General features: G+C 40.8%; 1 protein-coding gene across 2 annotated transcripts in view; it reads right to left on the bottom strand.

Annotated features, from left to right (window-relative positions):
• Nucleotides 1-3: 3 nt before the first annotated feature.
• LOC106134990 (proto-oncogene tyrosine-protein kinase ROS) overlaps nucleotides 4-17,215 on the bottom strand; it is a 34,209-nt gene continuing 16,997 nt past the window's right edge. Inside the window, exons 7-39 of one of the 2 annotated variants that reach the window (XM_060945514.1) lie at nucleotides 17,050-17,197; nucleotides 16,803-16,922; nucleotides 16,402-16,726; nucleotides 15,849-16,058; nucleotides 15,494-15,692; nucleotides 14,869-15,071; nucleotides 14,212-14,306; nucleotides 13,947-14,085; nucleotides 13,066-13,273; nucleotides 12,715-12,904; nucleotides 12,275-12,393; nucleotides 11,940-12,135; nucleotides 11,626-11,792; nucleotides 10,864-11,048; nucleotides 10,402-10,594; nucleotides 9,987-10,256; nucleotides 9,431-9,627; nucleotides 8,380-9,197; nucleotides 7,894-8,034; nucleotides 7,150-7,387; nucleotides 6,787-6,983; nucleotides 5,462-5,597; nucleotides 4,987-5,111; nucleotides 4,465-4,674; nucleotides 3,939-4,075; nucleotides 3,460-3,627; nucleotides 3,071-3,265; nucleotides 2,597-2,816; nucleotides 2,196-2,293; nucleotides 1,774-1,883; nucleotides 1,282-1,448; nucleotides 813-866; nucleotides 4-718 (exon numbers count right to left, since the gene is read on the bottom strand). In XM_060945514.1, coding sequence (XP_060801497.1) covers nucleotides 330-718; nucleotides 813-866; nucleotides 1,282-1,448; nucleotides 1,774-1,883; nucleotides 2,196-2,293; nucleotides 2,597-2,816; nucleotides 3,071-3,265; nucleotides 3,460-3,627; nucleotides 3,939-4,075; nucleotides 4,465-4,674; nucleotides 4,987-5,111; nucleotides 5,462-5,597; nucleotides 6,787-6,983; nucleotides 7,150-7,387; nucleotides 7,894-8,034; nucleotides 8,380-9,197; nucleotides 9,431-9,627; nucleotides 9,987-10,256; nucleotides 10,402-10,594; nucleotides 10,864-11,048; nucleotides 11,626-11,792; nucleotides 11,940-12,135; nucleotides 12,275-12,393; nucleotides 12,715-12,904; nucleotides 13,066-13,273; nucleotides 13,947-14,085; nucleotides 14,212-14,306; nucleotides 14,869-15,071; nucleotides 15,494-15,692; nucleotides 15,849-16,058; nucleotides 16,402-16,726; nucleotides 16,803-16,922; nucleotides 17,050-17,197 — 6,567 coding nt within the window. In that variant the 3' untranslated portion in view covers nucleotides 4-329. The remainder of the gene's footprint in view (nucleotides 719-812; nucleotides 867-1,281; nucleotides 1,449-1,773; nucleotides 1,884-2,195; nucleotides 2,294-2,596; nucleotides 2,817-3,070; nucleotides 3,266-3,459; nucleotides 3,628-3,938; nucleotides 4,076-4,464; nucleotides 4,675-4,986; nucleotides 5,112-5,461; nucleotides 5,598-6,786; nucleotides 6,984-7,149; nucleotides 7,388-7,893; nucleotides 8,035-8,379; nucleotides 9,198-9,430; nucleotides 9,628-9,986; nucleotides 10,257-10,401; nucleotides 10,595-10,863; nucleotides 11,049-11,625; nucleotides 11,793-11,939; nucleotides 12,136-12,274; nucleotides 12,394-12,714; nucleotides 12,905-13,065; nucleotides 13,274-13,946; nucleotides 14,086-14,211; nucleotides 14,307-14,868; nucleotides 15,072-15,493; nucleotides 15,693-15,848; nucleotides 16,059-16,401; nucleotides 16,727-16,802; nucleotides 16,923-17,049; nucleotides 17,198-17,215) is intronic. The other variant, XM_060945515.1, reaches the window with a different exon arrangement.

The following is a 17,215-nucleotide window of genomic DNA, read 5'->3' as shown; positions in this document are numbered from 1 at the left end:
ATACTGAAATACGGGTCTTTCCCACTCTCCACTCTTATTTAAAATTAAATAATAAACATTAATATCTTATATAAAAAGATTTTATTCCATTTTACCAAAATTTAATGGATATACATCAGTCTGGGCGAAATGTACATGGAATAATTTATAAATGCATAGGTAATAACATTTCAAATCTAAGTTTCATAATTCCGTATAGGCGTTTCACTTACTCTAATATGTACAACATCACAGCTATTTACATTATTACACAATAAAATAAATAATATTACAATACGATCAATTACAGTTCGGTGGAATAGCACGAATCTATACAATATTATCACAGTTTAGAAGGTAGTGTTAACTAGTTCGGAGTCGAGCGTGGGCTGTGGTACAGCGGGCGCGCCAGAGAATAGTCCTCCTCGGGATTCGCACAAGGACGCTCGTTTTACGATCCCGTTTCTAAGGGGAATTATAGTCGCGTTGGGAGGACGAGTACTCGTTCGAAGCGAGTGCGTGCGGTAAAGTGGCGGCTTTATCAGTCTGTTGGGCGCTACACCCACTATGCTGTGTCTGGAGAAAGGTGCGTACGACATCGGCGCCCTTGGTATCTCGTAGCCGTCGCAGATAGTGCTCCCGGGCCCGGAGTCGCTGTCGTACGTCAGCTCCAAATACTTGGGCGTCCGCTCGGGAAGCAAACGCGATGGCTCCATCTGATTCTCGGGGAAATCTTCGTCTGTAAAATTTGGAACAAAATAAAAAATGAACAATTGTGAGAAAATATACCTATGTAATATAATGAATTATCAATGAAATTGGTGATCACGAACCTAAACAGGCGTTGTCATTCTCGTCCAGCAGGTAGGTGCGGTTGTCGACGGCGTCTGATCATGCGGGCCATGCGCAATACATAATGTTAGTTAGAATATGATTATAAATTAACATAATGCGCTTATATCTAATTAACACTATTGGTGATTTTGGACTCGTGGAATCATGCCATATTTTATGACAGAGAATGAGAAACAATCAAAAATATTCATGCAAATGGGCCAGTAAACGCTATAGAAATAATTGCAACTGCTTTTTTTATTAAAATAATAAAATTTATCGTTTTAATCCGTCCAGTCCAGCCAGTCAAAAAGATTAAATTCAATTTAGATTACTTTTTCATTCTTGATGAGGATTTAGTGAAAACTTGACAAATGAGTATAGGTATGCTCTTAGAAGCATAGCTATGACAAAGGCGCAAGGATGAAAGACGCGTAAATATGTGTGAGAGAGACCGAGCATATTTACCGTCTCCGAGCAGCGTGAGGTAGTGCGGCGGCGCGGGCGCGGCGCAGGCGGCCAGCGCGCGCGCGGGCGGCGTGCGCTCGCGCAGCGCCGTCACCAGCGCCAGGCACTCGCGGAACGACGGCCGCGCCTCCGCCGAGTAGCTCCAGCACTGACGCAGGAGGTCGTAGCTGCAAACGTTACAGCTCTTTATAAATTTCTTTTGTTTTTCTATGTGAATTGGTGACAAAAAAAAGATTGCTCCGTGTTGAATTGAGCTTGTTCTTGGAGATTTTGTTAAAACCAGAATCAGGGTGGAAAGGCGTACCTTAAGTTCGTTAAGATTAATATATTCAGGACAAATCATTCAACTTGAGCTAGCCCCAACCTAAGTAATGATGTAACTGGGATTACTCGTAACGTCACAAGATAGAAAAAAACTGATTTAATGATTTACTCATAGTTGCGTTACCTATGTAAATGTATAGGTATCTGTGGTTAGCATAGTGTACGTACAAAGCGGCGGGACAGTTGGGCGGGCGGTCGGGCGTGCCGCCCGCGCGCACGAACGCCAGCACCTGCCGGTTGGTGCGCGCCGGGTACGGCTGCTGGCCCAGCGACAGGATCTGCGGGCCGACACTTGTTGCAACAGATCTATATGTATCTATGTATATCTTTCCAATTTAGGCAGTATCATCTTCATAAATAAATCCAAATACTTATTAATACAATAGATTCGAAATATTTATTTATTTATTATTTTATTTAACTACTTATAAATAATAAAAACATCTGCCTGTTACTCTTCCACGGAAACACGCTAGATCGATTTAATAAAAAAGGTACCTAGAGGTTTTTGATACAAAGTCAAACAAACAGTTTAATTTACATGAGCGAAATTTTAATGTTGTAAACAAATCTATATTTGAGAAACATACCTCCCAGCACAGCACTCCCCACGCCCACACGTCGGACTGGCACGAGAACACGCCGTCCACCAGGCACTCCACCGCCATCCACCGCACTGGCAGCAGACCTGTTAAAAAAATGTAAACAAGTTTTAAAAAAAATTAGAACTCTTAACATATGTTGTTCATTGTTGCAGTTATAACAGATTTCCCTATAACTATTAAATAAAGCTCAAAACCGTTGTTCTCTGTATAACATGAAGTAGAAACTGTACGAATTGTATCATGAACATGTTTCTTACCTTCCCCCCTCCTTCTTAGTCATTTTTTTAATGTCAGTATCAGTAGTCCAAACTCTCATTTAACTTGAGAATACCGCCGTTTCTCATGGGAACCACGCATCATTATTATATAGTAAACATGTTTCTCACCTTCCCCCTCCTTCCTATAGTAGTCATTCTTGTAAATATCTCTAGCTAGTCCAAAGTCTCCAATCTTGACGATACGGCCGTTTCCCCTGGGAGCCACGAGGCAGTTCCTCGCGGCCAGGTCTCGGTGGACAAAATGCATTTCTTCCAGATATCTGCATCCTTTGGTCACGTCCACACACATGTTGAACAGGTCCAGTAGGGTTAAGGATTCGGGCGTGTACTGGAAATCACAACAAATTATTGGTAATTTTAATAGTCGTTTGACCTGTTTCGATCTATCACAGTCGCACAAAATCATTTTTCAAAGGGTGTTTCGAAAAAGGCAATCGCAATAATTGCCCTTTTGAACGCATGCAGCTTCTGCATGTGACTTAAACCGACGAGCTTGCATGAAAAATGTAGATGAGCAAAAGGTTATACGTTATCATAATCTCCAAACAAATTTAAGAGTATCTTAATAGTGAAGCGACTTACCAGTGAAGTTCGCTTGGTCCTCAAGTAGCTGAGAAGGTCGCCTCCCTGCATGAGTTCCATGATGATGTAATTGGGGTCATTGTCCAAACAGACGCCCAGAAGTCGCAGGATGTGCTCGTGTTTAAAGTTGGACATCAGAGCGGCTTCCTTCAGGAACTCGTTTTTCTCTTGTTCTGTGGCGCCTTTACGTAAAGTCTGAAGGCGGAATTTTCATGAGATTAGCTAGAGCCGTTTTTGCAAAACGTTAATTAGAACATACATTTAGTAGTAAGTTTGAGTTCTTTTGCTACAGATGAAAAAATATTTTATTCCGTTATCCTTATACTGTAGTAGTACTATTTAGGTATGTGTGACATGATAGATAATATGTAGGTATGAAATTCGATTACCTTGACGGCCACTTTAGTATCAGCGGTCGTGCCGTTGATCTGCCTAGCGACCCCCTCGAACACCTCCCCGAAGGCCCCAGAGCCCAGGAACTTGGTCAAAGTGATCTGTTCCCGTCGGATGTGGGGTAACTCAGACAATTCCGAGTTTGTCGGGCTGTATACGACGCCCTGGGCAAACGGAAACATTTCATTTATATTGGAATACCGAGCACGGTATTAGTTGCCGTGAAGAATCCATAGCCACTAATGTGTTTCAGTTGGGAAAATTTGTCACCCCATTGAAAACCGGTATTTTTTTGAGTAATCACCCGGGCATAACCACAAAAATAACAAATCTATTTATAATGCGATATTACTTAGTTCTCCTGAACAACTATCTAGTTTTAACCAAAATACTAAAATCCTTTCCCGTGGGAAAGTAAGTTATATTATTACTATTTGTTAAAAGTAAGTTCATTTAAATTTAAAATAATACCTACCTGGTTATAGAGAATGTTGGTAGAGTGTCTGATGGGCAGTTGCCGTAAAGTAGCCAGTTCCACGTCAGGGCCTCGTCTAGCGGCGATGGTAGTTTGGTTCTCGACGGCCGCCTTTTTCTTAGTTCGGTTGTTGTATGCTGTAATAAAATAATTGATTGAAATCAAGCTGTTAAAGGATTTCTGCAAAATTCATTATGAGGAATTTGCTGTTGTAATTTTTAAATAACGGAAGGTCTTTCACCACCTTTCCCGCATTGGGCGCCAGGTCTCGAATGACTGAGTTGGTGACCGAATATGTAACTCTACCTTGTTTTTTTGAGCATCAAGTCATTCAGGAACGACGATCATAACAGGATCGTTCGCATCAGTCTAGAGGTAAAAAAAGATGCATGATGATTACCTATTTTTTTATGGAAATAGGGCAGGGACTTTCCAGCAAAAAGTAGGGTGGCGAGTGCGGCGGCGGCAATAGTTCAATTTAACATGAGACTAGCCCGCAGATACCCTTCAATGATTCGTAACTCACTGTAGAACACAGCAGCGGCCACAGCGAACAGCAGCGCGGCCAGAGCAGCCAGCGCCGCGGCGAGCGCGGCGGGCGGCGGGCGCGGCGCGGCGAGCGGCGCGGCCAGCGGCGCCCACGCCGACAGCGCGCCCCAGCCGTGCACGTTGCGCGCCTGCACGCGCGTCTCGTAGCCCGGGGACACCTCGCCCGCGCCCAGCAGCCAGTACGACTCTGTGGGAGGCAGGACGAAGCATTTTCATTTCAACTATTAACAAGGGAAACTACGAAAAAAGTTAGAGCAACAAGATTTAGATACAGCAACATGTAGTCTGCAAAATATATTCCCTTTCAATGTTGAACCTGTCACAACGATTTTAAAATACAATATCTCATGCTATTTGGGTCAAATTCACTCAGAATTAAATAACGTGAAAAAATAATAAAAATTAGTGACAAGCTAGCTATATCAAACCACTGTGTTACAGTACTAGGCAAATATGATATTTACGTGTTGAGAAACATTATTTCTTTAATTGTTGTTACCTGTTCCATTGTGAAGCAAATCCAGGCCTTCGCGTATGATTTCCATTTTTATATCATCGGGAAGATCCGATGGAAGATCTTCCGGTACTTCGTTCAATGTTGTAGTATCATTGATGTAGTTTGATCTAAAAGTAATATAGTTATCATTTAAAATATATGTTTGTAACAGTTATTCATAAGAGTCATAAAGCTATGTAGATATCATAAAAACGGGCTGCTCTCCAGAGTGGTGAAGATGACAACCGGAACTAAAAGGCAAGCGGAAGACGAAAGAGAAGGTACAGCTAAGTTTCCAAAGGTTGACTGGAAGGTATTGTTTTAGCGATAAGTCCGCCTTTGTAACTCATAATCCGTGTTTTTTTTTTAGATTTATTTTTCTTTTGGTGCAATAAAGAGTTTATCTATCTATCTACACATACTAAATATGCACCACACCAGGGTCTTACAAGTTGTAGATGAACGTAATGGTGTGTACCTGAGTTTGGGGCGGCCCCACACGCGGTAGGCCAGCACGGGGTCCCCGCGGCTGTCGGGCTCGGCCCACCACGCGCGCAGCACGCGCTCGCCCAGCGCCTCCACGCTCAGCGCGCCGGGCGGCCCGGGCACGTCGCCTGCCATACACGGACATACGTTAAACCACGCCTTTTTTCCAGAAGGGTAGGTGTTACTACATCTTGGAACCTGACCCACCTGTTTCCCATAGGGGTTATCATAAATGACATCTTAGAATAAGGCCGTGTGGTTCCCGGCACCAATACAAAAAAGAATGGCACCAATACAAAATCTCTTTCCTCCATGGGAAAGAGATGGAGTGGTCGTGTCGTCGTGTCGTGTCGTAAAAGGCTAGCAACCTGTCACTATTTGAATCTCAATTCTATCTTAAAGCCAAATAGCTGAACGTGGCCTATCAGTCTTTACAAGACTGTTGGCTCTGTCTACCCCGCAAGGGATATAGACGTGATTGTATGTATGTAGAATAAGGCCTCTCCTCTCAAGGCAGAGATAACATCTTTGACTTGCCATGAACCCAGTAGCCTACGCATTGCTTCAAACACATTTGGTATTTTCTTGCAAGTTTGTCGATTAAGAGATTTGAGAGTACATCATTATGTTAAAATCAAACCACCATTATCCCGTATAGGTAAGATAAAGGTTGCGAAGGATATGTAGCAAATAATATTATCCTATTCGGAACCACGAAAACACAACTTTGGGCATCCTTGTCTTATTTTATTCATCTATATATATTGTTCCAGTAGGGCTAAAGATCAAATATTTTTCCACTTGGTTGAAAATTTTCATTTAAATTTAACCTTGCAGTAATTTAATAGACACAAAGTATGTAATAGTCTTCTAGCATTAATTCAGTATTAATTAGAGTGAATGTTTTTCCCTATTTATGATCCCCGGTATCTACGCTGCTGTTATTGTTTGGCCATGACCCCATTTATGATTATGAATCGTCTAATCTCTAATGATAACTTTCTGCATATTATTTCTAAAGATCATTCACGGTAAAATTTTTATTCTATAATTTTACATTCCAACCATAGGGATTTTTGATAGAGCTAAATAGGACCACACAAGTGCTTTCCTTTACCTAGGTTATAGCTGAAGGTTCGTAAATCTTCTTCTCTTCTTCTTCAAAATTTTTTCAAAAGCAGTTCTTGCTTGTGATTACAAAGAGACGCAAATATTTTCATCCATACTACTAATATTAAAATGATAAAGCATTATATATTGCCTTGACTGCAATCTTGTGACGACCACCTAGTAAGTTAATATAGATATTTAATTTACCCAAAGTCTCATATGTGAATCTGTCATCATGCGGCCACTCGTACGCGGGCCCGTCGGGTATGTACCACAGACGGAGGCGGAAGCGATAGCGGGTTTTCGGAGACAACCCGCCGGCCTGCCATCCGCTATCGCTTGTAACATTGCACGCTCTCCAAACGCCTAGCGATGTTACCGCTTCCGTGAATTCCATTGTATATCTATTAGGATAAAAAAGAACTTACAGAATACAAAAACAAAATATTGGAATCAGAAAAAATTCTGGGATTGTCTTCCTTATAGCTTTGTGTTTCGGCAGATGTATACGGGCTTGTGTATTATTTCGTGTATTGTATTCTAAAGAGAAGCGGTTTATTTAATACGGACCTGTGTACTTTGTATGAAGTAGGCGGCGGCCACAAAACAAGAAGCGTGTAGGCGGTCGCGTTGTGTAGGAGAAGTGGCGCCGGAGCAGGGAACGTCCTTAGGGAAATTGTGTTGGAGTCTGCGCTCTGTGCCGAATGCGGGCCCCGGGCTCGAACCCACACGGTATATGTACTGCTAGGGGATAAACGCGCCATTGTAGCAGATGATGCGCCCGCTTCAGCGATTAGCGTGTTGTGCTCTGTGGAAGGGTCAAAGTTTATGTTAACTTCTTCTATGTGAAAGCTATTGTCGCTGAAATAAAGAAACAACTTCTACAACTACAAAAATAATTCGTTATGAGCAATAATGTGCCAAGATTAAATCAAAAGTTTACATTTATACTATGTGCTTATTACGAATTGCTTTAGGGCAGTGTGGTTTCCATCATAATAGAACCACTCCATATCTTTCCCATGGATGTCGTAAAAGGTGGCTAAGGGATTGGCTTATAAACTTGGGATTCCTTGTTTAGACGACGGGCTAGCAACCTGTCACTATTTGAAGCTCAATTTCATCATAAAACCATACAGCTGAACGTGCCCTTTCAAGACTGTTAGCTCTGTCTACCCCGCAAAAGATTTAGGCGTGACTATATGTATGGATGAATTGCTTTAAGGTCAGCCCTGCATACTACGCACGTTAAAAGTGTATTCATCTTCTACTTGTAATTGCATATCCACAGAAATGGGCACAGTGGGTACTTACCCTTCAGCCTGTGCGTAAGAGTGGGCGAGTCATCAGTGCGCCAGTGCAGCTCGTAGCGGACCCCGGGCGCGGCCGCCCACGTGACCCGCGCCAGCACCGGGCTCAGCACTGTGCCCGTCACGTTGGTGGGAGCTGATGGAGCTATGGACCAACAAACAAACAAATTGCTTAATGATTTTTTTTAAATCTTGAGTATTTTTGGATCCCCGCGTTACATATGATTAAAAAGGCCAAAACAAATATGCAATGGAGGAAGACATTTCTGTTCTCGATATCTACCTACTTACAACTTTCAAGGTGAGAGCGAGTATGTGGCTGCAGTTACGTAGGTAAATAAGCGAGAAGCAATAAAATGTATACAAGCAAATTAATTTATATCGAAGGAACATGACTAAAGACTGAAAGAAACAAACTAAACTAGAAGTCATCAAAATTGTATCAGGGCATAATGTAATTGAAGAAATTTTTGGTTTCCCTTAAACTTACCTTCGGCATCAGTCTGCAATACCAACGGAGCACCAATGATCGGTTTAACTTCATGAAGTTTAGCATAATAATTTGTAGTATGTAACATCACTGTGTAGTTTGTAAACGGTTTCAAGTCATTGATGGTCACTTCAGAACTGGTCGTCGATATGTAAGGACAAGTTTCTTTGGTGCACACACCAAAATCAGTTGGAGATTGCTTACGGTAAAATATCGTGTATTCCGCAGTGGCCATTTCGTATTCTAAATGAGAACAAGGCTTTGGTTTACCTACAGATGGTAATTTTAGAGTTAAACTGTTTGCCGAATGAGACATTAGTGTCGGATGAAGGTCGTTCGCGTGTGGAAACAAGCATTGTCGAGGAGGATACGGCTGATTGGCCGAGTCCAAAGACATTATCTTGTATCCATAAGAAGTTTTCACTTGTTCCACTTTACTCTTTTTGTGTTTGTTCGTGTAAAATATTTCTTTGTCTGTTGAATTGAACCAGTAAATGTATTTGCTGTCGACGGTTATAGACATTGGAGTGAAACCGTATTTGCTTTTTTCGGTTGCGACAACGCTTTTTCTGCATTTGCAAGCTGTCATGTCTGTAGCGACTATGTGGTGTTGCCACGGATCCACCCAGTATATCTCGTATGGTTTCTTAGTCATGTCGATAGTAAACGGCGGTGCGATGTGTGGATTTTCAGGGCAATTGCAGTCCTCTTGACTAGAAGTATTACTGAAGAAAGTTCGTATGCTGGAACCGTTAATGCTTGAAGTCATCAGGGTTCCAAATCCTGGATGTTTACTTTCCTCGTACCAAAAAAGGGACCTTAAAATAATTTATAAGAAAATGTTATTGATATTTCTGCTTGTAAATATTAAAAATACAAAAATAAATATAAATGAAACAAATATGTTAATCAAGCTACAAAGTTATTTTGATTCGTCAAACCAAATCTACTATATATCTATCTATCTTTGTTCAAGTTGATCAAATATTAATAAGGTTTTGTTTTGTCAAGGCATAGCAAAGATTTTTAATGGATAAGCATACAAACTAACCTGTGCATCGGGACTACTTGCAAGCTGTAAATCCTCTGTTTCCTAGCGAAGAGGCGCGTGATGTTGGGCCGAGAGTTGGGGATGCCCAGGGCTGTCCGGTACACCACCACTTCAGAGTTCTCCATTTGCGACCAGTACACCGACCGACCTACCCAGTCCACTGCGATACTGGTCGCTTTCGAATTTATTGAGGTCAACTGTGTAAGAAAGAAATAACGGTAAAATAATAAAGTAGTTTTACCCATATTTTTATGGAAAAACATCATATATGGCTGAAATTAAACAAGTAAATATCATGAAAGTCTAGAAAAATGAACGTGGCCTTCAGTCTTTTCGGGACTGTTGGCTTTGTCTACCTCGCAGGGGTTATGGACGTAATTATATGTATGTAAATATCATAAAGAACTAGTTGGTTAATGTCGCTCATGATATAACTTTCTCATTAGTGTTTCTGATTAAAGTTTTCTATACAATTGATTACGAGAACTAGTCCTTTGCTGTAACTTGTATCCCGAACCCAATAAATGATATTTAAAAAATGACTACTTTAACTTACCTTGTAATGTCCACTGCCATTGATTCTAGACGAAAATATTTCGTCCAAGTCGTTGACCCAATACACTATATTTTCCTCAATTGAGACACTAAAATCTATAGGTATCCCGGTACTTTTTGGTATAGTTTCGACGTCATTAGAGTCTAGATCTATTATCTTAATGGATTCTTGTAAGGACATCATGACTTTAGGAACGGGGTTTATTTCGTCGGATGACGCCGATACAACTTCGGAGTATGGGCCGAAACCTGCGTCGGTGTAAGCTCGAACCTAAGGCGAGAAGATTGTACATTCAGCAACTAGTCGTAGATGTAGTTTAAATTTACAGAGATGTAAAGGTCACTTTTTAACAAAGGAAGATCAATAAATACGTAAAGATATATTTTTTTCTAATCGGAATATGTATGTAGCCGACCTGGAAGTAGTAAGTGTTCCTGGGCTCGAGCTGGCTGAGCAGCAGCTGCGTGTGCGCCGGCGACAGCGCGGCGTCCGCGCAGGCCGAGCGGCGGGCGGGGCCGCGCGCCCAGCACTGCACCGTGTAGCCCGCCAGCACGCCGTTGCTGCGCCGCGGGGGGTCCCAGCGGAAGATCGCCGTCGGGCTCCCGGAGCTTGGTGGAAACATATTTGTATATTGTAATAACGAACAAATTTAAATCAAGTACGAAAAATAACATCTATTGAGCTGTGCCGTAGCTAGTTGTTCAAAATTCAATTTGAATCACTGGAAGGTCTCTTTAGTGCTGCATTATGCACCCCACCTCGAGAGGAGACCGTTGCTAGTTGGATATATCTTATTTTTTAGAAACAAACATACCATATGACCACATCCAATGAAAAAATGAAGTAAAGAGATTTTATAGAAAGGAGGTAGTGATACCTGCGTTCTGGCTGCACATAGAGGCGGGGGCGCGCGGGCGCGGCGGGCACGTGCTGCGGCGAGCGGCGCCGCGCGCTGGCGGGCGCGCCGCCGCCCCACGGCGAGTGCGCGCGCACGGCGATCTCCAGCGGGCTGTACGCCGGCACGGGCGATGTCACCTCTATCCACGGCACGTCTACGGTTCTCTGGATTTAAAATGACAGCTGCTCACTTACTCTTACAATAAATTAGCTATTCCTTGATAAAAATGTAACTCCAGCGATTTAACCGTAATCGAAGAGATTAGATACTTTTTTCTTTTCCAATAATACAGTAGGTATTTTTTTAAAATAAATTTACCCAGTCTTTTTCGTGTAGTTGTAAAAAAATTAACTCATTAGGATTAAATTTTTCGGATTATTCATAAACAACATTACGTAGCATAAGTACGTACGTAACAGAACGATCCCATATGCATGTGAATATAGTTACTAGGGATCCTCTCATCTTTGCGTGTTTCTATCAAAGTGGCGTCCTCCGCCACAATGGATTGAGGCTTGGGATTTGCATTCTGACATTTCTCTTTACAACACTGTGTGCACTTTGCAGCGTTTTTAGTTTTAAGAACAATGTTCTTAGTTATTATGGTGTATTAAATATAATTGGCTAATTTCTCACAAGACATTTATTGCAGAAATCAATTGTACGAAACGATATTCTAAAGAAATCATGCAAGACTTTGCGAGTTTGCTTGCAGGTGGAAACAAAAGCAAAAAAAAAAACCTCAATTTTGTGTTGTCCATCGAAGTCCAAACTGACGTCGTACAACACTTTGCTATTGTTGACGTTGACGAGCGAGGCCGGCGCCCACGTCACGTTGAACCGGTCCCACTTGCCAGCGACCGCTATTGTCGAACCGTTGATCGTTTCCGGGATCGCTATCAGAGATTCTGACAAAGATAACAATCAATTTGATGACATGACAACAAAAAGTCTGCTCTTATGTCATTATCAAAAAAATGGAAATCTTGAGATAATCGCAGGTAGTTAAGTCCAAATAACCCACCACAGTGACCGTACCTAATAAAATTACTTACCACTGTCCGCGTGTAGCGTGGGGTCCCTCACAGCAATAACGTGTACCCTGGGCACCAGTTCCGCAGTATACTTCCCCTGCAGATCTGACACGACCGCACGGGAGGCATCCTGCACCCACACCAGTCGACCGCTGAAGTAGCATAGCGGGCCTAAAGTGGCCGTGCCTGCCAAGTTCGTTATTAAGGAACCGGACACCTGTGGGAAGAAAAGGTTTAAATTAAATGGTTGAACATTTATGAATTGACATAAAATATGATGCAAATCTTAAGGTAAAATATGCAAAAAAAAAAGAATATTTTATGATTTTTTTTTTAGAAAATGTAAATAGTTTTACCTCAGTAATACTCTGTGTGAACTGATCCGCGGTGGGTGCTCTATGCAATTCAGAACCGTCGTAACTTCTGACTAACCAGTATAGCCATTTGTTCTCCAAATCAGTCGTAAGACCCATTACTAAAACAAAAAATTAAATGAGTAGCCAGAAATGAAAAATAAAAACTTCCTTCCCCATTTTTTTTAAATTCAAAATATTTTATTTAATATTTGTTTGACTCTGTGTAAGAGTATCTGATTTTTACGACAGGTTGACGACAACGACAGGTTGTATTGATCAAAACAAAGATTGGATATTTACAGGTTAAGGAACATCTCAACTTAAGAAAGAAACTAAACGATGACATTATTATAAATGTCGTCAAATTCACAATAGTGTAGGTACAGCTATTCATAATTCATATAAGTCTGAAAACCCACAAAGAAGTCGAAATAAATTACCTTGTTTCCCGCTAAACAACTGCGCAGGATAGTACACCATCTTGTTCTCTCCATTGAGCCTGGCGGCCTCGACGGCGTGGCCCGTGTTCCAGTAGATGTAAGCCCCCAGCGAGTCTATGGTCAACTCCTTTGCTACGGTCACTATGGGCACTGGCTCGCGATTGGTGCCGTCGAAATTGCCTCTTGTTATCTGCACATAGGTAATAACTCTCTTACATATTATAAGGATTAAATTCCATAATGAGGAGTTCAAAATTTCCTTTTCATTTTTACAAGAAAAAATGATAACAAATTTAAGGTCGTTCTTAAATATTATTAGTAAATGATTGATGATTAGTTAGTTATGATTACCAATTGCTGCTTAGGATTGGACCAGTAAATCTTCTTCCCGACCCAGTCCACCGCCAAGCTCCCCACATTGTCCATATTCGTCATCGGGCCCATCGTGTGGTCGGTCGTATTATACCACATGACAGTCGACGCATTCGTTACTAGGTAAAGTTTGTCACGGTACCAGGATATGTCGGTGATGTGATAGTTCTTTAGCCGGAAATGTGAACTAAAACAAAATAATATTGCTTATGACTTCTGGCGTATCCCGTTAACCAGAGATCCGTTTATAACGCAGTTGGTAATGTCAGATAATAACAGGGCTCTAGCGACTCTGTCTGACCTATAGAGCCCTATTGTAACCCAGAATAAGAAACCCAGGAACTAGCTCAGCTTGGGTGAAGAATGATTAAATTGGTAAAAGTTCTTACACCTATACGACATGAGATTGTGACGTCCTATTCTAAAATGCCAGGATCTATACACATGGCACTCGGCGATGCGCATTCCCTACTGAGCGTAGTATAAATAAAAGGAGTTTCCTTTAAAAAGTTACACTGTTTGTTAAGGTAACTAAATTATACTACCGAGTTTATAAGTATACTAACTGTGCCCGCGACTTCGTCCGCGTGGTATAGTTATTTTGGGCATCATTGAAGCCCTCAAGGATGAATAATTTCCCCCGTTTATTTCTCATTTTCCATTGTTTCTTCGCTCCTAAAAGTTGCAGCGTGATATTATATAGCCTAAAGCCTTTCTCGATAAATGGCCCATTCAACGCAAAACGAATTTTTCAATGCGTACCAGTAGTTACTGAGATTAGCGCGTTCAAACAAACAAACAAACACACTCTTCAGCTATATAATATTAGTTAGATGAAATCATCATAAATGAAGGCATACCCGTGTATCAAAGTTTGTAAGTTATCGCCAGTCAAATCAGTCTGCAGTAGTCCATCAGGGCCTGACCACAGCAATGTGCTGTGCAAAGTGGTGGGCGTAGACGCCAGGGTCTTTCCCACAAATTCTGATGACCAGGGGCCTAAGAAAAAAAAAGTTTAAATTAATTCTTGTAGTTTTTTGTATAGAACTTTGAACTTTTTATATGGGTAATAATCATTTTTCTTCTACTATTTTAATTGAACTTGTATTGCGAAGTGGCACTCACCAGATCCAGATTTCGTGACAGCCGCTACTCTGATTATGTATTCAGTATCTTGTTCAATATTGTCCACAATGTGGGTAGATTCATTTATATTTTTGCTGAAAATAAATTTATTTTGAAACATATTGGGTAGCTTTAACATATATTTTAATCGACTCTTGGGAAGTATAAATTAGGTTAGTAAAAGCATGCAGTAATTTTTTTATTCACTCTTATCGATACCACTTCCTTTATATTTTAAATTAACTTTTATATAGCTAAATCGCTGAATAATATTTAATTAATAAGTGCCGTGTGGTTCCCGACTCCAATAGAAAAAGGATAGGACCACTCCATCTCTTTCCCATGGATGTAGTAAAAGGCGACTAAGGGATAGGCTTATAAACTTGGGATTCTTCTTTCAGGCGATGAGCTAGCAACTTGTTTCTATATGAATCTCAATTCTATCATTAAGCCAAAAAGCTGAAGGTGGCCTATCAGTCTTTTCAAGACTGTTGGCTCTGTCTTCCCCGCAAGGGATATAAACGTGATTTTATGTATGTGTATTAAATTAAACTCTCAATGTAGTTAATTGAAACCAAAGGACTCATAAAAGAAGAAGTCGCCGGTAGCGCCACTTTAAATATGTGCTAAAATACTTTAAAATCATAGTGTACTGACATATCGATAACATCCCGAGTGACCGCATGTATCAGTTGCAAGTGGAAGCTCCACTGCTGCCACGCGCCGCTGCCCTGGTGGCCCAGCAGGTGGGGCGCCGACCACGAGACCTTGGCGCGGTTGATGCCCAGCACGCTCTGCAGGCCGATGGGAGGGTTCACTGGCACTGGGATGGGTTGACAACTCCTGAGAGCGACTAGAACCTAAGGACGAAAGGTTACATATAAAAATAATATGGTACAGCTGTGAGCTGCGCTCCTTAGAGCTCTGAACCTAAGACATAAAAGATAATATTATAACTAATAATGTGGATCCATTATGCTAGGTGTTTTCTCTTAGACCTTAGACCATGACTAGACAATTTGAGAAAGAGATCTTTGTTAGCCCAAAAGTGAAATCGTCAATTATTTGGTCTAAAAAAAACATTACCGTATTATCTACCAAAGTGGGCGAAAAGAGTTTACCTCGAGTACAAAGAGCGTTGGAAATGTTGATGAATAGAGGTAGGTATTAAAACTCGTAGAGAAGTATTTTTTTAGATATGAGACACTCCTAAAGAGTTCGGTTTGTTACAGTCGATTTCTTTTAAACTTTACTACGTTTTTATAATAAAAGTGACACGCACCTGTCTTGTAGCTATCGTTTTCGTATTAAACGCCAGCGGATATTCGTTGTGGAAGTAACTGTCGGTCTGAGCGTGGTATTCTTCAGTCAGCATTTCCCTTCCATTAGTCCAGTAGAAGAGGCCGTTGGCGTATGCTATGGATTTTGTCGAGAGAAACATGGGTTTTTGAGTGTTGCTTCGGAAGTCAGTGACGTCACGACTGAAAAACAATAAATATAATAATACAATTACTTTCATATTTTTTTTAAAGATTGCTTTCATTTAACAGAAGAAATTATTGTTTATCTCATTTTGAGTTCATGTATGTATAAATTTTATTTTATCGTTTATATTCTGCGAAAAACTGAATATTTACCCATCAAGAGAGACAGCCAGCACTGTATTCCTCTTGAGATGGACCACCAGCAGCCTGAAGTCTGCGTGGTCCACAGTGAATGCTCCCAGATGGGCGTCTCTCACTATCAGCTCAGGAGGAGAATTGTGACGTACGCCATTAGAAATGTTTGCCAGGTCGAGGCGATACAAACCGTCGCGATCTCCCCCTCGAAGAGCCCAGAATATGTAGCTGTAATATTTTTAAGCGTAGAAGTAAGCGTGCTTAAAAAAAAGAATACCCCTACAACATAAGCAAACAATAAAAAAAAACTATGACGCTAAAGAAACGCTGTTGTTGCGCGGAACTGTCCTGTACAGGCTTTGCACTCGAGCAAATTTTCAAAAATCTTTAGCATACGTTTAGACTTCCGTGTATATCATTTGCCAAATTCAAAAATAATTCGTTCAGTGGCATCAGTAATGAAAATATGTACAAAAGATTTCTAACCAGTATTCAATATTCAAAAATCATTGAATACCCTTAATAAACCAAATAATTTCAATAACATTAAAAATAAGTCAATAAAACTTACCCATTGTAAGGATCTACTTCGAAATGTATAGGTTGAGAGTTAAACCCAGAATAGGCGACTAACTGATTCCTCCCGTCGAAATCACATCTTATAATTTCCCATATGGAATACGAGTCGTTCAATCCATCAGGTGTATGGTGCAAACGGCCTAGCACATACAAATGATGGTTTAGCCAATCCACTGAAAGGTCTAGTGGAGTAAATGATATATTGTTCGGCGTCAGTATAGGTTCAGAAGCGCTCTTCTTAGATAGTGAGGTACGGTAGACATAACCATTCGACACAGATACAAATAAAGAATCGCTGGACATATCGAGGCCGACACCTAGAACAATATTTTAAGATTATTAAGGTAAAGCTGTAATGAAGAAAAAATTTTGAAATAAAAAACGAACAATTACCAGAAATCCTGAATTCAGTGCTGTATAATTCCACAGGATCAGAAAGCATATCATTTGCCGGTGCTGCTAAAACATTTTGTTCACCTCCCAAAATAAGAATAGGTTGTTGACTAGGAACAGCTGTAATAAAAATATTTTTTTTAATGGAAATACAAGTAATTATAACGCACTTTTTTATAGATTTTATGATTTATTTTGAACAAAATTATAAGACTAATATTACTTTAGAATCTAAAGGTTGATTTACATTTAGGTAAAGGCGGTGTGGATACTCTGACGGAAGTAGGCGGTCCTTCGCCGGCTGCATTTCTCATCGACACCGAAACTTCATACTCGCGAGCCGGCGCCAAGTTTTGGAACATGTAGAATAAGGTGTTATTTGATGCTGGCATATCCTAAAAAGTAATATTTTT

This window comes from Amyelois transitella, chromosome 8 (genome assembly GCF_032362555.1).
Source record: "Amyelois transitella isolate CPQ chromosome 8, ilAmyTran1.1, whole genome shotgun sequence".
In the NCBI taxonomy this organism is placed as follows: domain Eukaryota; kingdom Metazoa; phylum Arthropoda; class Insecta; order Lepidoptera; family Pyralidae; genus Amyelois; species Amyelois transitella.
Note: the sequence above shows the minus strand (reverse complement) of the source record. Positions and strands in the feature narration are given on the sequence as shown.